This window comes from Oryzias melastigma, linkage group LG11 (assembly GCF_002922805.2).
Source record: "Oryzias melastigma strain HK-1 linkage group LG11, ASM292280v2, whole genome shotgun sequence".
Lineage (NCBI taxonomy): Eukaryota > Metazoa > Chordata > Actinopteri > Beloniformes > Adrianichthyidae > Oryzias > Oryzias melastigma.
Genome location: NC_050522.1, coordinates 488,874 through 512,047, shown reverse-complemented (window position 1 = coordinate 512,047; position 23,174 = coordinate 488,874). Strand labels below are relative to the sequence as shown.

General features: G+C 40.0%; 1 protein-coding gene across 2 annotated transcripts; it reads right to left on the bottom strand.

The window, feature by feature from the left end:
• Positions 1-2,323: 2,323 nt before the first annotated feature.
• mfsd2ab (major facilitator superfamily domain containing 2ab) lies at positions 2,324-15,118 on the bottom strand. Of its 2 annotated transcripts, XM_024263750.2 has the most exons (14): positions 14,857-15,117; positions 12,696-12,821; positions 11,283-11,407; positions 9,174-9,297; positions 8,750-8,828; positions 8,509-8,678; positions 8,337-8,427; positions 7,184-7,302; positions 6,937-7,020; positions 5,489-5,572; positions 5,290-5,402; positions 5,071-5,214; positions 3,740-3,916; positions 2,324-3,655 (listed from the first exon to the last, which is right to left on the bottom strand). In XM_024263750.2, the coding sequence occupies exons 1-14, from the start codon at positions 14,944-14,946 to the stop codon at positions 3,601-3,603; spliced, it is 1,581 nt and encodes a 526-aa protein (XP_024119518.1). In that variant the 5' UTR covers positions 14,947-15,117; the 3' UTR covers positions 2,324-3,600. The 2 variants fall into 2 exon arrangements, with proteins under 2 accessions (XP_024119518.1, XP_024119517.1); XM_024263749.2 differs by having other exon boundaries at positions 8,337-8,678; positions 14,857-15,118.
• Positions 15,119-23,174: the final 8,056 nt, after the last annotated feature.

Sequence of the window (23,174 nt, the reverse complement as noted above, 5' to 3'; positions counted from 1 at the left end):
CAAAACAGCTAGCATGTAGCTGAAATATTAACTAAACTCCAAAATGGACAAAAAGAAATCTTAGTAAATGCCAAAATGGTCCAAACAGCTAACAGAATGACAATGTTTTAACATAATTATGAATAATAAAAGGTCAGGAATATTATTCCAGAATAAATCAACTTAAACCTTAAATAACTTTCAATATTTTACCCTCCATAAAAATATGTTTTGTCAAATAAGTGCATGATAATATCAGGTCATTAATAACAATAACATAATCTGGAGGGCCGGATCTGGCCCTCGGGCCTTGACTGTGACACATAATCCTCTTACTCTTAGACTCCTGAAAAGCAAACTAAAGAGTTGACATGCTGTAAATATATTTGAAAAGAAAATCTATTTTTATTCTATTCTTGGAAACCTCATTTAACAGAAAGGCTTTTATTTGACAAAAGTATTGAAACAAACGGCTGCATATGTATTGTGACTCCGAAGAAACAGTTTGTTCTTCACTTTTACCACCAGATGGCAGAATTTACCATTAATTGGCTTAGATTTTTAGTAAACAGCTGAATTTTATCATTTGAATATTATGAATATTGTCAATGGTCAAGGTGTAAATATTTAACCAACAAATACTGGATACTAGTTATTTTTGATGAACTGAAAAAACACTAATATAACATTTATTTCAAACATTTCCAATGTTCTTCTGTCACTCCAGACTTTCTAATCCAAACCTCAGCTCTTCTCTCTGGATCCATGTCATAGATCTTGCAGCTCCTTCTGACCCTCTGGTTCTTCTCCTGAAGGTTTTTAGAACAAATATTACATCTGTGGGTCTTTTCCTTTGCACGGACCAAACTGGATTCAGTCTGACCTCAGTGTAGCTTGCACCAGTCTTTCCCATAACTTTAGGTGTTTCTCTGAACATCTTCCTTCTTTCAAACAGATCCAGAACGTTTCTCCTCCAGTCCTAGTCATTCCAAGATCGCTATAGATCGGGAGTGTCAAACTCAATCACACAGGGGGCCAAAATCCTAAACACACCTCAGGTCGAACAGGATAAACATTTATTGAACACTCTAAAACTACATTTTTAAAAACTACATATATAGTATTACCTGTGATAATACTAGTGTGAATGCTGTAAGCTGAATTTGGCCACTGGAGATGCTGAAATTGATAGCTAAAAACACTGAAGCTGATAGCTGTAAATGCTAAAGCTGAAAGCCACAAAAACATTTCCAAAATGCCAAATAAACCTAGAAAAAAAATTAGGTTAGCCAAAACAGCTAGCATTTAAATATTAGCAAACCTCCAAAACAGCTAGCATGTAGCTGAAATATTAGCTAAACTCTAAAATAGTCCATAAAGCTAGCAAAATGCTAATTTTTTAAAAACTTTAAAACTGTAACTTTTTAACATAATTATGAATAATAAAAAGGCAGGAATATTATTCCAGAATAAATCAACTTAAACCTTAAATAACTTTCAATATTTTACTCTTCATAAAAATATATTTTGTCAAAATTAAAGAAGTTATAAATGAGCTCAAGATAACATTGGGCCATTAATAATAATAAAATGATCCGGAGGGCCGGGTCCGGCCCCCGGGCCTCGACTTTCACACGTGTGTCACAACAGTCCAGTCAGGAGCTCTTCTCCACCTCTCCTGAACTCTTCCAGACCTCCTCTGGGGTGTTTTGAGGACCAACCGTCTTTCCACTCTTCATCCTCTTCTTCCCCCTTCCTGCTCCACAACATCCTCCTCTTCTCCAGCGTGTTCCTCATTCAGTTCTCCTTCCATTTTTCCTTCACATTTGTTTTGGGCTGCCACGATTAGTCGACTAATCCACTTTTAAAATAGTCGACGACTATTTTAAAAGTGGATTAGTCGTTACTTTATATTATATGGAGTCAGAGTGTAGTAAAGTTGAAAGTTATAATGACATTCTGCTAGCTTTATGGACTATTTTTTATAGGCTAATTTGGAGTTTAACTAATATTTTAGCTGACTATCAGCTTCAGTGTTTTCAGCTACAAGCACCATCATCTTCAGCGGCTAAATTCAGCTTACAGCATTCACACTAGCATTATCACAGGTAATGCTATATATCTAGTTTTTAGTTAGTTTAAAGACAATGATGGTCAAGATGTGTGTTTTACATCCAGGTGGTGCATGACCCGATTAGTCAACTAATCTAAAAAAACAAATGAGTAGTCAACTATTAAAATGATCGTTTGTGGCAGCACTACACTTGTAGAACATTTCCATGTCTGTTCTTGAATCTTGATCAACCTGAACATCATTCACGCTCTGCAAATGAACACCATTCAGTCTGAGAACATTTCATTGTTTAATGGTCATATCTTCCACGTCCTTTTTAAATACATTTGTACAGAAGCTTCTTTCATGAGCAGCCACAAATATCAAAGGTATGTACACATTTACATAAAATATTTACATTTGCACAGGAGGCGTGGACACAAGGCTCGTGTGTCTCGGCGGGATTAAAGCTCACACGTTTGGCTACAGCTTCAGACTCGTGAAGGAAAGTTTCAAGTAAAAAAATGATTCATTGGTAAAACAAACAGGTTGACACAGTGGCCCCGCCCCAGGGGAGGAGCCACAGTCGAGCAATTTACTTTGGCAACTCAGTTGTCATATAAAGATGTAACAGTATGTATAACATATGACACTGCACATGCACATTTCCATATCCGCAGATATGAAAGAGGAAAATCTCATTTTGAATGACAGGAGCCGATGATTTTTCATAAACAAAACATTCAGAAACCACGCAAACCCCACCCTCACCCCCTGTACAGGCATGTGCTTCCCTTTGTTCAATGCCAGGATTGTAACCATGACAACGTGATTCAAAAACACTTGAATGTTAGAAAAGTTCTCCCGCTTTGAAATGCGTCGTCACGTCTTTAGATGAAACACTGAACAGTCAAACTAATAAATATGAACAAACACTTCTCTCCATTTACAGTCGTTACATTAAAGCATTTGCAGAAAACACTGAGAACATTTTCTATAAATACGTGGAGGGTTAGGAGAACCTGGCAGTGAGTTGTGCAAACGAACGGTGCTTTTGTTTATAGTGGTTTCAACTCTGTCCCAGCTCTAAAAAGACTGATAAAAAAGATGGCAGAAGGGAACGGACACTGTCGGGCCTCTGTAAACTCTGGAGCTATCGGGTGTTCAGAACACACATGGGAACTCTGTCATTGGGGTTTTAGAGCCCCTAACACATGAGGCAAAGTTAAGGCGGCGCTGCAGAAACTTCTACCAGCAGCCCGATACCTCAAACCCGCTCAACACGTCTGTGCAGCTTAACAAGTGCTTCCGTCCAAAGACTAAACTCAGTGATTCCCAATAAATAGTTATAGAAAAAGTAAGGCTTTCTGCAAACAGCCGAGCGAGTGCCGTGCTGCGCCGCTCCTGCATCAGCAGGACGGCTTTGGCGAGTTCCGTACGTAGAACAGCAGCATCAGCGGCGCCCAACCAAGCCAAAGCTTTCCGGTCTGACAGGCTCGGCTCAGCTGGGTCTGTCAAGTGCAAATGCCAGTCCACTCCGTTTGGTCCGTGGGGCTTCTGAAAACGTGCTAGATGATGTTAGCTAGCTCTGCAGAGTCCGTTTCTGAATCTGCTTCACTGTCCCTGAAAACAACGAGAAGAAAACCTTTAGCTCCGGTGCTGCAGAACCGACCCGGCGAGCTCCGGTCATGAGCGCCACAGCCTTACCTCTGATCCTGGAGCTTCTTCCGGTTCAGGATCCGCCTCTCCTCGTTGATCGGATACGAGTAGAGAATTCCCAAGCCGATGATGATGAGGACGATTGGACCGGCGGACACCAGGATTTTCAGGGTCATGTCTACGTTGGAGGGTTGAGAGCAGCCTCGACTGATGTAGCCTGCAAAGCTGGAGACAAACAAATCCCCTCAAATAAACAAAAACATTGGATTGCTTTGATGAGAGAACTGCATGCTGGGAGATTAAACTTTCTGAATCCTCGTGTTTTGGTGATCACAACCTCACTAGAGTAGTTTACTGCAGGAGTCTCCAAACTACGGCCCGCGGGCCGGATCAGGCCCCCTCCACATTTGCCCCCCCCACTGTCAGAAACGCCAGTCGAGACCCACAGAGAACGTGACTTTTTATTTCCCCCTTCTACAGTCTGAACTATGACAGACAGGAGAGAATATTTATTGGTTTAACAGTGATTCACTTTATCTTTATTATCATAATTTTTCTTCCATACATTTTTTTGGATGTCTATAGCTCTTCAGCTCTTTCAGCTAATAAAATATTCAGCTCTGTTTATGCTAGCTTTTTCAGCTGTTTTGGCAGTTACTAAAGATTTTTAGGCAATTGTGAGGTTTAGCTAATATCTTAGCCACATGCTAGATGTTTTGGTTAATTTAAGATTTCTTTCAGTTTTTGAGGCTAATTTGAAGTTTAGCTAATATTTTAGTTTTATGCTTGCTGTTTTGGCTAAATTAGACATTTTACCAGTTTTTAGGCTAATTTGGCATGTAGCTTTTATTTTAGCTACATGCTAGCTGTTTTTGCCAATTTTGGCATTTTCTCCATTTTTAAAGCTATTTTGGAGTTTAGCTAATATTTCAGCTACATTCTTGCCGTTTTAGAATTTTTTACATTTTTTTAAGCTGACTTGGCAGTTCGCCAATATTTTAGCTAGCTATCACCATCAGCCATTTCAGCTATAAACTTAAGCATTTTTAGTTATCAATTTCAGCATCTTCAGCTATCAGCACTTGCATCTTGATCGGCCACATTCAGCATACAGCCTTCACACTAGCATCATCACAGGTATATGTCTAGATTTTAAAAAGTTTTAGTATTATTTTCTTCTATGAGGATTCCAGGAATGAATTATTTTAAATTTGGCTATGTGGAAAACTGTAAATGTTTATGTTTAGGCTGTGATTGTTCCATTTTTTCTGTTGGACTACAAACTGACCCCAGCCCCCCATCAGAGAAGAAAACAGTTATGCGGCCCTCACAAGAAAAGGTTTGGGGACCCCTGGTCTACAGAAGTGTGAAAGTCTTACTCTAAACTGAGAGTGGAGACTCCCAGAGAAACTCCAGAGGCAAACTTGGTGAAGAAGACGTAGAAGGAGTAGAAGAGAGCTTCATGGCCCACAGAGTCTGGGTTGTGGACTTGGAAATCATCCACAACATCCGGCAGCATGGACCTAAGGAGAGTTTGTTTAGATGTCAAGCTTCATTCTGAGAACATTTAAAAACAGAAAGGCTGAAGCGGTTCTTACCAGGGCAGCAGGAAAGCTGCAGCCACTGCCACTCCGGCAGAGAAGGAGACCACATAGGTGATGATCAGGTTACTCTTCACACAAACCACCAGGATCAGGAAGGGAACCACAGACTGGAAGCAGCAACACAGTCCAGTTTACTTGGTGAAGCTTCCCTCCCCATCAGTCAGCATCATTTGGACACAAGTCGTGAACTCACCAAGGTGCCAACATAAACCGCGGTCTTCTTTCCGAAGCGCGTCAGGAACCACTGCCAGAAAGGGATGGTCAGGGTGGCCGAGAGCTGAAAGCAAAAAAAAAGTTAGTACAGTTCCACAGGATTTGTTCTGGAACTGATCCATTACGATGGACACCTCGAAGGCTGTTATCCTGCTTATACGAAAAAAAGAAATGTTGAAATTAGATTTTATTCTTATTATGTTTATGCTAAATGCCAAATTAGCCTAAAAAAACAAACAAACAAAAAAAACTTAGGTTAGCAAAAACAGCTAGCATGTAGCTGAAAAAATAAGTGCAAAAATCCTAAAAAATAAATTAAAAAAAACTATAATCTATAGCAGCAGAACACGAGGTCTGTTCCTAAGGTGGAAACCCTGCAGAACAGGTGAGACGGTGACAGCTGTCACAGCTGCTGAGCAGCTCCTTCTTTAGAAACGAGAACAGCTCAAAGATGCATCTTCATGTGCAGACCTATACGAGTGTGTTTCAGTCGAGGCTTCATAACCGAACAGTCGGCTGTTTGTTCTCACGTGTTAAACCAGCTCAACGTTTGCATGCTCGGGCCTGAGCTCTGAAGTCCACACTTCCTTCAATGTCCTCACATTTTCCATAAAAGTATCTGATGATTTGTGGTGTAACTGGACCATATGATCTCAGTAGGGCCGTGCTAAAGAAGACTTTGAAGGTTAGCATCTGAAGTGACAAAGAGTTGCTTCATTTGTGGCTTGACTTCCTGACAATGCGCCTCTGCAGTCTATGTTCATTTCATTTGACCTCAACTGTTCTGAAGCAGAGCCAAAGAAAAGCTTCAGAGCGAAGCTTTAATGCTGCTCTGCTTCCATTTATTGGATCACATTAATCCTGATAATGCTCCCAAAAATCAGAGAAAAACTTGGACTTTGAGTGGCAGTTTCTGTAAAAACTTAGATGAAGTCTTTGCTCCGTAATCCTTTTCATGGAGTGAAGGCTCAAAGCGTGTAATCTTTCCAGCCTTGCTAACCTGTACTTTTTCCAGTACAGTTCCAGCGCGTGAGCTGGAGGCGCATACGTCTTAATTGGCTGGAATACCAGGCGGGATCTAAAGTGCGAGAAAGGCTTTGATGCTTTTTTTCTTCAAGTTGACTGGAAATGAACACAACCTGACAAAAAGCAAACTTCACTGCCCGTGGCTCTCATGCAGATTAATCGGACGATTTATGGAAATAAGCAGCCAGAACAACGTACAGTGCAGCCTTTGTAACCAAAGACAGTGCATGTGTTTGATGAGACAGAAGGCTTCTGTCTGCACTTCAGTCTCACAGCTTCTCTTAGTCCACAGCAACGTGTTGCTCTGGGACTCCTAGGAAATGCATCCATTAAGGTTTGTTGGAAAATGTCACCTGCCAGAGGGCGTGTGTGTGTGTGTGTGTGTGTTGCACTTGCACTCACCATGATGACCAGCAGAATGTTCTGGAAGTCGTTCCTGAATCCCAGCGTGTAGCTGCAGAACAGAGCAAAGTTCCCCTCCAGGAGCTTCAGGGAGAAACACACAGAGCGCGCTCAGTAACATCTGGAAGCCAAACACTCAGCGGGACAAGCCGCACGCCGAGGAACACACTCCCAGCATTCAACGGGAGAGGAAGAGCGGCAGCTGTGCACAGGAGACGCTGGATTTCTGATTGGTTCTTCTACCCACCATGAAGGCCAGTGAGGTGAAGAGGAAGACCATGACGAGCTTGGCGTACGGTCCGTGGCCCATCACCAGCTTTATCCCTTGGAAGAAGGACATGGGTTCTGATCGGAGCCGACCCGCCTCTGGAGGAGCAAATAGAACCACACCAATGAGCTGCAGACCCTGTTCTGATGGGACAAAAAGCTCCATCTTCAATCCACAGTCAAACTCAATCACACAAGGGGCCAAAATCCAAAACACACTTTAGGTCGCGGGACGAACAGGAGAAACATTTATTGAACATTCTAAAACTACATTTTTAAAACAGATATGAACTAGATATATATCATTACCTGTGGTAATGCTAGTCTGAATGCTGTAAGCTGAATTTGGCTGTTGAAGATGCTGAAATTGATAGCTAAAAACACTGAAGCTGATAGCTGAAAAATCTAAAGCTGATAGCCAGCTAAAACGTTGTCTAAATGCCAAATTAGCCTAAAAACCCAAAACAGCTAGCATGAAGCTGAAAGTGAGGTTGGCTTAGGTGTATGTCTGCATATATGTATATGTGTGTGTACGTATATATTTATCTTTTTAACAAGTCTCTGTGTTAAGACAATTTTGTCATTTTGTAACCAGTCACTTCATTTTATGCCTTATCCCAATTATTTCATTGTATAAAAAGCTCATCTGGGGACAAATGCTGCAAATTAGCTCCTGCTACAAGCATGATGATATGGGCATTGGACTGCTGCTCTGGTGTATGTCTAAATACAAATACAAATATTAGCTGAACTCCAAAATATCCTAAAAAATCTCAGTAAATGCCAAAATAGTCCAAAAAGCTAGCAGAATGTAAATTTTAAAACTTTTTAACATAATTTTCTGAATAATAAAAAGTCAGGAATATTATTCCAGAATAAATCAACTTAAACCTTAAATATCTTTCAATATTTTACTCTCCATAAAAATATGTTTTGTAAAAATTATACAAGTTAGAAATAAGCAGAAGATAAAATCGGGTCATTAATAACAATAAAATAAATTGATCTGGGGGGCCGGATCCGGCCCCCGGGCCTCGACTTTGACACATGCATTAAAGTATCCCCTCATTCCAAGACACAAAGGATCATGGGCCTTTTTGGCTTGAGCAGAAGTGAAGGGGTGGAGTTCGTACCTTTCTGTTCCTTCACTCCAAAGAACAGGACTACAGCGCAGAGGATGTAAATCGAGCAGATGACTGCAGAAGCAATCATGTAGGCCACTCTCTGGGGGGCGGGCAGAGAGAAGAAGGTTTCAGAAAACGTGCGGCAGGATGGTCCTCCTCCAAGCAAACATGAAGTGCTTACCGTGTGCTGCAGGGAAATGGTATGATCCGTCTGGTTGAGCGAGTGCGAGCTGTTCTTCAGCTCCTCCAGGATGTCTGCAGGTCCGGGGACGCAGGGCGCGCTGACCATTCCCACGATCTGACCCTGCACGGCCGTCCCGATCAACGTGCCCAGAACCTCCACCGTCATTCCTTAGGGAGGAGGGGGCGGTTAGGAGGAGACCTTCAGCAGGTCCAGGTGGAGATCTTTGTGCAGTACTCACTGTATGCAGTGGCAGAGTCCCGTTCTTTCTGATCGGAGCTGATGAACATGGTCAGCGCAGAGTACGGAACGTGGAAACACTGACGTGGAGAAAAGGAGAAACGTTTGGATAAGATAAAGATCCTAAAGAAATCCGTTCTGGAGCAAACAGAAACAGAAATTTAACAGATTTTAGGAATTTCTAACAAACACCAAAGTCCAGAAAGTTTAATGTGTATAATTTGACAAAATATATTTTTATGTAGAGTAAAATATTGCAAATTGTTTATTAGACTTTGACACAACTTGGTTTAAATTGATTTATTCCAGAATATTAGTTACAGTTTTGAAGTTTCAAAGCATTCTGCAGCTTTTTGGACTGTTTTGACATTAAGATTTTTTAGGCTGTTTTGGAGTTTGGGATGAGAGCATGAGCAGGTACTCACCGTCTGAAGGGCCTGGAAGACGCAGTAGAAGAAGAGGTACCAGATGATCTTTCCATCCTCAAAGGGGGGGACGTACCAGATGAGAAAATAAGAGAGAACAGCCACAGGAGTGGACAACACGATCCTGAAAACAGGGAGAAGAAGAGCAGCAAACCGTCATCGTTAATTCAGATTTTTTTCTGTTATGGTTAATGACAGGAAGCCGGTTGAGTGAAGCTTTGGAGCTGAGGAATTCGGCCACATAGTGACAGTTTTCCTGTCAGCACCGTGTGACGTCAGGCCATGAAGGAAATCACACTGGAAAAGCAGGAATCACTTCCTCCACTTCCTTTTGTTTTCCTTGTGGTCAGATCCAAACTGTCCAATCAGAGGAAGCTTTAGCCGCACCCACATGATGTATAAAACACGTGTCCTTGTTAGGAAAAGGCCAGGATGTGCATGAATCCATTCATGGGTTTCATCTAATCGAAATGCTCCGGTCCACTTCAGGATCGGAGTGCGCATGGGGCATTTAGGCTGCCCTCTGGGGCATGTGGGCTCTTCAGTGTTCTCTCCTGACAGCTCCCTGTGAAGTGAAAGCTTCACACCTCTGTAATCCATCTGTCCGCCTTAAACTCTGAGCCTCAGCAGGTTAGACAGGGCAGCCAGTTTTGAGGTTTTCTTATTTTATCAGAAATACACAAATGCCTCGAGCCACAGAAAATACTGTTGAGTGAACGCACATCATGTGACACAAACATTCAACGGCTGATCAATGTGGTGTTAGAAGATAACTCCTTTATCTCTGTCATCTTTACATAAAAACAAACCTGGTCATGTGTTGTGGATGCATAAATAACATAAAACACTGCTATTGTGAGTTTCCCTTCCTGATTTTAAACAAATGAATGACAGCATTTGCATTTCTAACCCGTCGTCAGCCTGTCGCTCTGAACTGGAGTAACCTCTTCAGATTCACGTTTTAAAAGTCCTGAAGGCTCAGAGCTGCAACGCCATTGGCTGAGCCGAGTGGTGTGTTGCGGGGAGACCAATAGGAGAGGAAGACTGGTCACCCCGCCCCCTCCACTCCCATGAAGGAGCCTCACAGCACAGCGGCCGGCCTCTTCCTCGTGTGCTGCGTGCTCACATCGTCACCGACCGCACCAGGCTTTCTCCAGAACCACACCTCAGCCACAGTGAAAGCCTTTCTAATTAGCTCAAGATCCATCCTGCAGATCCACTCCAGAGGAATGAAGAGCACAGCTACACACGATGAAGATCTGCACAGCTTTTCCTTCAGATACAGATCTTGTCATGTGGTCTGAATTTCCTTCTACAAACGTTTCTGAATTTTCTTCGAATTCATGAGAACAGCTTGAAAGCTGACAGAACAAAATGTCCCCTGAAAGTTTGAGAGTCCAGCTCCAGAGGACAAACACAAACGCCCTTCATGATTCCACCTCTATGGGTAACTAGTGGAATCATGAACTGATACTTGAACATTCCTCCACAGGTTTCTGGAAGCCGAGAGCAAAAGTCAAGGTGTTTGTGTCACTTCCTGTGGTGGAGGACATGACAGAGAAAGTGGCAGAAAATGTAGAAAGTCCAGTTTCTCGTTTCTGGTTTATGAGGAGCAGCTGAGTGTCAGGCGAGGGGGGGGGGCGTGAAGGCTCCTGTGTGCCAGAACCAATGCATCAGCATGACCCACACTCCTGGGGGATGACGCAGAGGGGTTAAGATCCGCCCCAAACAATGACACGTGTCCCCTTTACTCCCCCCGTTTACAGGATTTCCAATGGGAGATTGTGATTTTCTCCGACTGGGAAGGAAGATTCAGTCCCGTCTTTTCATCCATTTAAAAGTGATCTTTTACTTTTTGTGATGCTTGTTTTAGCAAAAAGATTGTTATTTTAGGACATAGTTTCTACAGAGCAGCAGGAGTTCATTAGAAATTCACCTCTGATCAATTTCTATCCCGCCGTACAGTTTAGATCAGCTCAGAGCAGGAGAGCGAAGACGTTCATGGATCTATTTGTCTGAGAGCAGGGAGCTCATGGTCTGCCCAGCGTATTTTCTTCTTCACAAATACACGGTAAAAACACGTTTTTGAATTGCAGAGGGTGAACTCACCAGGGCATCATGCGTCCGAAGCGTGTCCATGGGCTCCGGGAGACCAGGAAGCCCACCGTGGGGTCAGTCACGGCGTCCCAGGCCCGGCCAACAAACAAAATGATGGAGGCATAGAAGGGCTCCAACTGAAGAAGAAGATGGACATATTTCTACATGAGTCTCCCAAACATGCATCTGTACACCATAAAGCAAAGTTTATAACTGATAGCAAAATATGACCTTCACCTGGACGGTAAGGCGAGGCTGAACTCTGATACAGAACGGTAAAAACTATTATAAAAACTGTTTTCCCATTAACTACCGATTCAAAATGACTGACTAATGAATAAAATAAGGAATTATAGCATAAAAACTTCAACCAAATCCTGAAAAAAATCCTGGATCCACTTCAAAACGTTCATCCCAGCAGACTCGCCATGAACTGGCCCGAGTGGCGGACAAAGCTGAACCCTGGGATACGTTTGACTTCCACGCTGTGGTGCAGCAGATTAACACTGAGCCCCATTAAAGCGAGCCCCCCTCCTCAGTGAGCTGCCATTGTTCTGCTGCACTTTCTCTGGAGTCAGTACAGTGAAACTTTTTCTGCTCAGACAATCAGCTCCCTTGTTCTTTCAAAGACACAGGAGGAGCCTGTAAAGCACACGTGTCAAAGTCAAGGCCCGGGGGCCGGATCCGGCCCTCCGGGTAATTCTATCCGGCCCTCCAGATCGTTTTATTTTATTGTTATTAATGGTCTGATGTTATCTTGTGCTCATTTATAACTTTTATAATTTTGACAAAATATATTTTTATGGAGAATAAAATATTGAAAGTTATTTAAGGTTTAAGTTGATTTATTCTGGAATAATATTCCTGCTGTTTATTATTCATAATCATGTTAAAAAGTTGCCGTTTTAAATTAAATTATCATTCTAGCTTTATGGACTATTTTTTCATTGATTATGATGTTTGAGGCTATTTTGGAGTTTAGTTAATATTTCAGCAACATGCTAGCTATTTTGGCTAACCATCGTTTTTTTGTTAGTTTTTAGGCTAATTAGGCTTTTAGGTAATATTTTGGCTGGCTATTAACTTCAGTGATTTCAGCTAACAATTTCAATGTTTTTAACTATCAATTTCAACATATTCAGCAGCCAAATTCAGCTTACAGCATTCACACTAACATTATCACAGGTAATGCTATATATCTAGTCCAGAATTATGTTAAAAAGTTACAGTTTTAAAGTTTTATAAATGTAGTTTTAGAGTGTTCAATAAATGTTTATCCTGTTCGTCCCGTGATCTAAGGCGAGTTCTGGATTTTGGCCCCTGTGTGATTGAGTTTGACACTCCTGCTGTAAAGTGAAGCTCCTCGTACAGTTGAAGTCAGAGATTGTGTTGATGCAGCAGGTTTGACTGTGTAAATTCACACACCTGGGCGACGTCCAGCAGGTACAGCTGCAGGAAGAAACCCAGTGCACACCCGGTGATCTGGTATGGCGCGCCACCGATGGCGTAGCAGATTTTGTTGCAAACTGTCAACCTCTTCTTGCGCTCATTCTGGAAAAAAGAAGGATTGAAAAAAGAATTAGCAGACGTTTGAGGATCAAATAAAAGACTGCAGCTGTCAGCAGACTTGTGGAGCCTTCAGCAGGGCCAGGCTCTTGTAATTAGTGGGATGGGTGATATTGTAATGAGTGGTATGAGAATTAGAAGAGGGCGTTTGCCGAGCAGGAATCGAGGTTTCAAAAGAATGGAAATAAGAGACTCCTTCGGTTTCTCTCTAAACTTCTGTGCTGACCCTTTCTCCTTCATCCGATTAGAGCAGAAACAAAGTTTACAAAAGTCTTTTGAGGAATTTGCCCGAGATTTTTAATCTGAACCAGCAGAACAGTCCTCCAGCAGGCAGCACAGTTGGCAAGAAATCCCTAAGAAACAATCAAAGTTTAACTTTTAAAGAAGTCTTTTTTTTTTTTCACCATCAATACAGTCACTAGAGGCTTTCAGAAGGCCCCAGCAGAGGCACAAATCAGTGTCAGTTAATGTCAGGACATGACCCGTGGTCACCAAGTCCACAAAGCAGCAGGGCATCAGCACCTTGGCAGCGCTCCGATCCGCCTGCATGGATTCCTGCCAGTTTGAAACAGGTTTGTCCTCATTGAAAGTAAAAGCTCACAAAGGAGAGCAGGGTGACTCTTCATACAAAGTCCTCTGTAATACCTCACCAAGATGACAAGTCACAAAGACATGTCAGTGATTGTATGTCAAACGTGTCTGGTCTGCCCACACCTGAATAAACCAGCTCCTCTTGTTGATACATCCAACTTCACATTTGTTTAGGTGACAAAACACATGATTCACGTCAAGACACGAGTCTACAATGAAAATATGTTTACTACCTCATATCAGGGATATGGACATTTCTCTGCAGTAGAGTAGAAAAAAATGTAGAGCACAATTCTTTGGCTGGCACATAGTGTACGACTATGTCTAAAAAGGTCTGTCATGAGGCCACACATCTCGACTGCATGAGAGGTGGAAACATCTGCAGCATTCTCCAAAAGTAAAATCGGTAACAACCCAGTACCTATATGTGTATTTAGTGTAGAGATATATGCACGTTTTGAAATCTCAACTTCATTCTTCAAAGGGCACCAACTCTTGATATGAGAGTTTAGGATAAATTCAACATCCATTAATGTGATAGAACCAGTGGATTCTGATAGAACAGGTGGATGTTTTTTCATAGTACAGCAAATATTTTAAAAACGCAACATTTGATTAAAGAAAAAGAAAAAAACATGATCATATTTTCAAAATGTATTTTAAATTTGAGAGATTGTGCTTCAACAGGTCCCCAAAACAGAACAGACTGGCGGTTCACCTGGCGTGAACGACACGTCACCTGGGAAGACTGCATGATGCGTTCAAATCTATCGGAGATGTGTACACTAACATAGCACAACTACTATTTCGAATTAAGGAGGGAGTGTCTAATCTTGGGAATAAAAATAAAATGTGAACAAATATATATTAAAAACACAAAAGCTCCCAAAACTACAAAAAAATAAAGACAGAAAAACGTATTTTTTTCCATAAAATAGAACAAATTGTCACGAATAATTGGTAATTATTTTATTAATCTGTATCTTATCTTACAAAAATCCGTGACTTATTTTAATCATTAGCCACAGGTATTTTAATCAGTGCTGAAGCACAAACCGTGACTGAAATAGTTTATTTAAAAACATTTTTTAAAAATGTAAAACATTTACTTTACGTGACGAAAATAACCAGCTGTGAAGATTTAGTGGTACATCTGTCGACTAACATGAACACTATTTGTTTTATTGTGTAATTCTTTTGTATATTTAACACAGAAATTATAAATACTGAGACATATTTTATTTTAACGTCTGAAAATAGAAATTCCAAATGAGCGGCGCGCGCGCCTTCCGTGCTAGCAAACGTGACTCGCCCACTCCGAATGTCAGAGCCGGCGAGTCCATTCATCCCGAGTCCAGGACATGAGCAGAACACATGCCAGCTCCCACAGCCCGGATTCATTCGGTAGTTTGTACAAATGCGAACGCACCTTCTCGGGGAGTTTAATGGCATCCGAGCTTTCTCCTTTGGCTAACAGACTGGCGTTGGAGTATTGTTCACCTCCCTCTCCCTTTGCCATGGCGGAGGAGCAGCTGGTCGCTTCCTTATCGAGACCCAAACAAAAACCGGCGCACAAGCTGTCCAACGAGGTTTCAGGCTGACGAGAGCGGTCCTCCTGCTGCTGTAGCTCCGGGTCTGTTAACACTGAGGGAAAAAATGCGAGGAGGGAGGATGTAGTAAATTTAGAGCAGCCCCGCCCCGGTTAACGTACCATTCACCCCATGCCTTAGCCCCGCCCACCGTGTCTGTTAACCGGCATCCCTCAGAATCCCATCGAGCTGATGGATATGATCCCCGCGGTGACAGCTCTGACGAGCAGAGCCGCGAATGAGTCACGACGGTGAGTGGACCCAACAGTCAGACCTGTACCGATTCAGGAGGACAGATGGATGGATGGAGGGATGGAGGGATGGATGGATAGTTAGATAGATGGATGGATGGATGGAGGGATGGATGGATAGTTAGATAGATGGATGGGTGGATGGAGGGATGGATGGATAGTTAGATAGATGGATGGGTGGATGGATGGATAGATAGATATTTAAGAGGAAAGTCATCATGTTACAAAAATAAACTCAAAATGTTGCTTAACAAGGATAAAGCCATATTTTTAAAAAATAAAGTTGTAGCTGTAAACCTCCATCCAGATGACATGCTTATCAAATCCATCAAGCTGCAATGGAGCTGCACATATTTCCGGTTTCAAATAAGAACACTTATTTTATTTCCGGTTGCGGCTAACTCTTTGCGTCGACTTAACAAATCTCCATGCACTTTATTTTAGTTTTTAGGCTGTTTTGAAGTTTAGGTAATATTTTAGCTACATGCTAGCTGTTTTGGCCAATTTAGTCTTTTGTCAGTTTTTTTAGGCTAATTCAGCATTTAACCATTATAGCTGGCTATCGGCTTCAGTGTTTTCAGCTATTAGCTTCAGCAGTTTCAGCTACCAATTTCAGCATCTTCAACTATCAGCACCAGCATCTTCAGCAGCCAAATTCAGCTTACAACATTCACACTAGCATTATCACAGGTAGTGCTGTATATCTAGTTTTAATTAGTTTAAAGCTAATGATGGTTAAGATGTGTGGTTTTCATTCAGTTTTCCCATGACCCGATTAGTTGACTAATCCGAAAAAAATAATCAGTGATTAGAAAATAATCGTTTGTGGCAGCACTAATATGTATACACAATGACATCCAAAAAGTCAGAGTTTGCCTTCCTGAGACACTAACACCAAGCACTCACAAAAAGCTACCATGTACTGTGTGATCATATGACTTCTTCATAGATATGTTAGAACATTTAAACCTGTTCAACACAACCTTTTATGTGTAAACGAACTTCAAAGTGACTTTCAAAATTTTGATCGTACTCTCAGATAATGATGAGGAACCTCTGTCTTCTTCATGGAGCGGCAGCAGCGTGTGAAAAGTGACAACGGTATTCACAAGTCATTTTCTAAATTCTAAAGTCAATTCTGAACTTTTTTCTTGGCTGCACAGACCCAGAGGAAAAGTTAAGGTTTGGATTTTGGTTCCGGTTCAGGTTCATTTTCCAAATGGTTCCCGATCGCGGCCGGATCTGCAGCTGCGCTCTTGGTGCATGACAGCTAACAGGACTTCATTAAATACTGCGACCAGTAACAGCATTTAGCTTTAGATGCACATAAAAAACGTGAAACAATGGAGGAATCTGCATCTTGGCTGGACCTATTACGTGTCACCAACATGAATTTCCAACAGCTTTGGAGCTGGTCGCATGTGAATATGTTTGAATAACATCAGCCTTAGCAAGTTACCTTCAAAGTTTACTGTGTAGGACGACAAATACAGTTTAAATGCTTTTTGCATTTTTATTTTGGAGTCTTTTGCTAGAAAAAAGAACAATGTGCCTAGCTTTGTTTATAGTGACTCTTGGTAGCTCCAAAAAACATCTTTTAAACTCCAAATACTCCACTATTTCCACTTAAACAACAACCCACTGCCCAAACCGGAAATGACTAAGTGGTCATATTCTGAATGAGGAAGTAGGTCGTGCATTTAGCCCATGAGGTTTTCATTTATCATTGGAATCTATTTCCCATAATGCATTTGGATCTCTTCAGCTGCTGATGTTGTAAACGGTGCGTCCACAGGATATCCACTCCTTGTGGGTCTTTTTTTTTATTGAGCACTTAATGAAGTACATTGCAATCAAGACATTAGAACTCATGCTCATACAAATATAAAGACAAGAAAAAAAAGAAAATACTGGACGGTAAACAAAGAAGAGACAAAATAAATAACTAAAAAAAAAAAAAGAAAATACAAGATTTTCTGTTTCGGTATCTTCATGTTATTAATTCAAGAGATTTACAGATGTCTAGTGTTTTTGAGCCTTTGTATTCTTGGAAGCTGAGATTATTTTTAAATATTGTTGAAGTTACAGTATGTTTGTGAAACTTGACCATGCATAAAAACATGTTGATAAAAAAGAAAGCATCATGATCTTTGGACCTAAAGTTGTGGAAACCAAAAATACCATCTCTGTAATTCAGTTGAAAATTGTTGAAAATCGAGTCAGTGATGGATTTGCAAAACTATTCACATGACTAAAACACACGAGAATTGGTTTCAGGTTCCAAATCTGATAGAGCTTATAAGATAAGACTTCCTGTATTCTGTATTTGTGAAACCAATGCTGAAGTAACCGCTTACAACCCTCTCTCTGTCTTTCAGACTGACACACAATCGTGGTTCTTTTTCAGTTGTTCTTAATATTTTCTAAGTCTTTTGCTTCACACATTTTTGACTTTATTCTTGTAAATTCTCAGTTTGGAACTTATGAAATCCTCTTTATTATTTTTGAATAATTCAATATTCATATTTTCATGATTTTATTCTTGTAAAATATTTCTTTTTTGCTTATGATTTTACAATTTAATTTTCATAACGTTTTTGTTTTTTCTTATAATTTTACAACTTTATTCTCATAAATTGGGTGTGAGATGAGCTTCATCCAGTGTGGGCCCTCGGACGAGACCCCTAACTATGTAGCCACGAAGGGGCCCAAGTCTGGGTCTCCTGGTGCCGGTCCCCAGCCCGGATAAATGCAGGGTTGTGTTGGGACAGACATACAGCGTAAAACTGCTAAACCGTCTGTGTGAAGCAGTGGAAGCCACTTCACTGTGGCGACCCCTGAAGCGAGAAGCCGATATTCGAACAACATTCTTTAAATGTATTTATTTATTTTCATGTTGGCCTTATTATGCCATCCTGGAAACATGACATTTTCAAAGAGGAAATTTTAATTTAATTAATAAAATGTAAATTTGACATGTCACTACAGTAATCCTAGTTTTAGCTGTAAATACATTTGACCACTTACTGTATTTGTATCATATTTCCTTGTATGGCGACCGTCTCTCAAAACTAATGCAAAAGCAAAATGCATATTATGTTGCAGATGGTTATGTTTGTGGAACAACTGACCTAAATATTGACTTTTTTAACCATTGAAATGTTTAAAATAGTCATTTTTAATTTTAAAACTCCTCATGAACTAAGATTAGATGATCTCAGATTAGGATTTTGACACGTATCAAATCTATCAATCTTTCATGAACAAAACTGTTTCTGATCATTTTCCTGCTCAATATTAGTTAAAATCAATGTTTCTTTTCTTTCAAGTGTAAGTTCTGTGCTGACAAAATCGTGTGACCTAAATAGCCAAACAGTTGTGTTTATTTACATGTTGTTTTGCGTGTTTTATTTTGTCTTTATGCAAAGTTAAAGTCTCCAAAAACCTTTAGACAACAACAAAAGTGTCCAGTGCCCTAGAAAATATTTAAAAAAGCTGCAAAATGATGCAAATAGGCTGCTGTTAATTAAGGATGACTGAAAAAAACTCAACCAAGTTAATAAAAGCTGGATTTTAAAGTCAAGATATTCTACATAATGACCACACCTCGTGAAAAAAAGCAATCAAAGTGAAAACAATCAGGTTAAACATTGTAAACCTAACATCTAATTTTAAAAATGAAAGTCTCAAGTCATCGGAATTACTTACAGTTTGAACCATGTTTTTAGATGAAGGAAAGAATTTGGAGTCTTTTTGTTCCTTTCCAGTGAGTCCAAGTAACCAAAACCAAAAGCACAAGTAAAGAATTTACTGCAGGAAGTTGAGCATTGTGATACCAAAATGTTTAAAAAAGGGGAAACTGTCCTGATGAATCAGAGAATCTCAGTAATATGAATGTTTACCCAGCTTCAGCATAATCATCTTTCTTTAATTAAATTAAAGCATATTTTCAAAATGTCTGAGGGCCAACCATCCGGCCTGCATTCTGTGAACTATTTTAATTACATTACATGCAAACTTATTTTATTAACAAGATCTTAATACATTCATGTAAAAATTACATTTTTGGACCGTTTATTCCAAGTTAGCTTGCCGTAGTTAGCATGTCTCCAGGGCAGGCCCTGGGTATAGGCGAGCTAGGCGGCCGCCTAAGGTGCCATCTGCTGGAGGGGGCACCAAATTACAGCATTTTTTTTTACAGGTTACTAGACCACTAATTTTGAGTGAAATATTAAAATGTGCAATAATTAAACCCATAAATGAAATAACTCATAAGTTTGACATAAGCAATCATTTTCCCTGGGGACACGTTTTGAATCACGTTTCGCCGAGGGCGCCATGCAGACCAGCTGCATGTCTGATCTACCACTTGATACTGGGTCTTTTGGCGTCATTATTTAGGCACAAGTGTTTCACATTTCAATAAAGAAATATGCTCAAATGAGCGTGTCTCACTGTCATTTTTTTAAATTTACCGTTGATATTTTGGAAATGAGCAAGAACTTGTCTCAGAATGTCACATGGCAGTGTTGCCGCAGGTTTTCAGCTTAATTCAGCCAATCACAATCAAGACATTGTACACAGTTTGTAGGAAGTGCTGGGGGTCACATACTATTGATTTTGTAAAAAGAGTGTAATAGTCCAATGGAAATTTGAATGTGGGGCGCATTTAGCCAGACTTTGGACGTGCCTGCTTTATCTCATTGGCATGTTTTTTTCTCGTCCTCCTCAAAACTCAAACTGAACTATTCAGAAATTATGTCAAAACCCCCAAAATTACATCATATATTGTTAAAGCACATTTGTCAAAGTCAAGGCCCGGGGGCCGGATCTGGCCCTCCGGGTAATTCTATCCGGCCCTCCAGATCATTTTATTTTATTATTAAAAATGTACCGATGTTATCTTGTACTTATTTCTAACTTGTATAATTTTGACACAATTTATTTTTATGGAGAGTGAAATATTGAAAGTTATTTAAGGTTTAAGTTGATTTATTCTGGAATAATATTCCTGCCTTTTTATCATTCATAATTATGTTAAAAAGTTACAGTTTTAAAGTTTTAAAAATTGGCATTCTGCTAGCTTTTTGGACTATTTTGGCATTTACTAAGATTTTTTAGGCTATTTTGGAGTTCAGTTAATATTTTAGCTACATGCTAGCTGTTGTTGGTAATTTAGGCTTTTTTAAATTTTTTTTAGGCTAATTTAGCATTCAGCAAATATTTTAGCTGTCTATCAGCTTCAGCTATTTTATCTATCATTTTCAGCATCTTCAGCGGTCAAATTCAGTTTACAGCATTCACATTATCACAGGTATGTATCTAGTTTATAATTAAGTTGCAGTTTTAAAGTTTTATAAATGTAGTTTTGGAGAGTTCAATAAATGTTTATCCTAAGATGTGTTTTGGATTTTGGCCTCTTGTGTGGTTGAGTTTGACACCTCCGTGTAAAAGTTTCTCAGGAAAACCTACAGTTTCAAAATGAACACAGTGCTGTGTTTGACAATGTTGCAACACGACGCTCTCTTAAGAAAGTGCACTGAAATAAGGTTTGGAAGGTTTAGCTAAACTTTTTATGGAACAACAGCAAGTTTTATGGCCATCATTCACCATGATGAACACAATAAGTGAATACATCCACGCACGGCGGTGGAGGGATCATCATTTGCGTCATGTCTTTGACATCCGGAACAAAGTAGGAGTCATCAAGAAAGAGATGGGTTGTACTGAATATTATAGTTTGTAGTGGCTCGTGTGACCCGGAGGTGTGTTGGTGTATTTTGTTACATTATGATACATAAATAACATTGGACAACATATAACTGACTCAAGTTATCATTTTTATGCCATTAACCAGATTTGATATCCTTTCATAGCTTCACTCACTGAAGATTACAATGAGCATTTACAGCTGATTGTCACAACTTTTCTGAATTAAGTCTTTCTTTAAACACAAATAAAACTAAAGTAATGTTATTTTGCAACAAATACACCAAACAGAACAACAGCCCCCATCTTGGCTCCAGATGGCTCAGTTATTGAACTTGTAAATACTTTTAAGTATTTGGGAATTTTAATTGATGATTCATTGCCTTTTTCTAGCCACATGTCGATTATCCTTCGCCTAAAACTGAGTTCAAAAACAAGCTTTCTTTTCTTCTCATGCAAGGAAAAGACTTCCAGCTGCAACATTTCTCTCTTCCTGCCCCAGGGCGTGTCTGAATTAATCACTATCGAGTGCGTTCACCATTTTCTAGTGCTGTCTGAATGCACTGATTCCAAAATCGAGTGCACTAGACATTTCCCTGAAGTCTCCTAATCACTCTTCAGCTGTCTTTGATTAATTAATTTGTTTTATTTCATCACATTTATTGATTTGTGTTTAGCATATTTGAATTCTATGACATGTCTTGGGTCTGTGTTACTTTTGCCTCTTGACCAGGACTCACTAAAAAGAGATCAGTGGATGTTTTTCCTGGTTAAATAATAGTTAAATAAATGAAAAAAATCATCAGCCAGAAAAATGTTAGTTTGCTAAATTCCAGACTGTCAGTTAAACTGAGATGATCCTTGAGCACAGGTTTCTGTTTGAGGGCAAATTTCAGAAGTTCTCAGTTTATGTCCTACTAGTTATTACAACATGCCAAACTGCCAAATTTGTACTACAGAAGTACATGAGTGAGCACCTTTACCCAGAAGTGCATGGAGTAATGCAAGCGTCATTTCAGAGAATGGGCGGGGCTTTTCACTGACATGTGGGAGGGACTAGAAACGTAAACTCTTTTCACTAGGAATGTAAAAGACAGAAAAACTGGTCTAGCACCGATTAACAGCAGGTTGATAAACCACATATACGAACAAATACGATCGGAAAATAAGTGTAGATTTGATTGGAAAGTAACTATCGATTTCTGGCAAACTTTTCTTCCTGTTGTGTCTTTACCTTTTTATGTTCATGTATGTAGGGTCAAAACAGGATCAGTGAACGGAAAACAGATTGAAAACTTGAAAGATAAACATTGTAACTGAAAAAAATCTGAAAAAGTTTGTTTTGAAAATTAGAAAAAAAACCTGAAAACTTGAAAAAAATGAAAATGTAATAAAAAATTGTTTGAAAATTTGAAAAAAACCCTGAAAACTTGAATAAGTAAAAAACACATAAATGTAAAAATTACCAATTGAAAACTAATGTATCCATTAGTTACAGTTGCTGCTAAGAATGGCGTCAGAACAACATTACCTCTTGGGGAATCATGGGATGGATTTTCAGGCAGCCAATTAGCTCAAAGCCCCGCCCCCATGTAAAATTAAGATCAGCTCAGCAATGAAAAGTCCAAAATCAGAATTGAAACCTCAAACTGAGGATTGAAAGTGAAGATTCAGAAAAGCCGCAAAAAAAGTTGAAAATTCAAAATTGCAGCTGTTACTAAAGGATACATTATTTTTCCATTTTACATTTGTAGTTTTTTATTCAAGTTTTCAGTATCTTTTTCAAATTTTCCAGATTGATTTGAAGTTTCAGGTTTTTTTCCAAATTCTATTTTTTTTTCAAATTTTCAAGATTTATTTCAAGTTTTCAGTTTTTTCTAAATTGTCCAAAAAATCTTTTTTCCATCCATCCATCCATCTCCTTGACCGCTTCATCCCTTTCGGGGTCGCGGGGGTGCCGGAGCCTAACCCGGCTACTGATGGGCGAAGGCGGGGTACACCCTGGACAGGACGCCAGTCTGTCACAGGGCCTCAATCACACACACATCCACTCTCACATTCACACCTAGGGACAATTTAGAGTCACCAATTAACCTGTGAAGCATGTTTTTGGACGGTGGGAGGAAGCCGGAGTCCCCGGTGAAAACCCACGCATGCACGGGGAGAACATGCAAACTCCACACAGAAAGGTCCCAGCC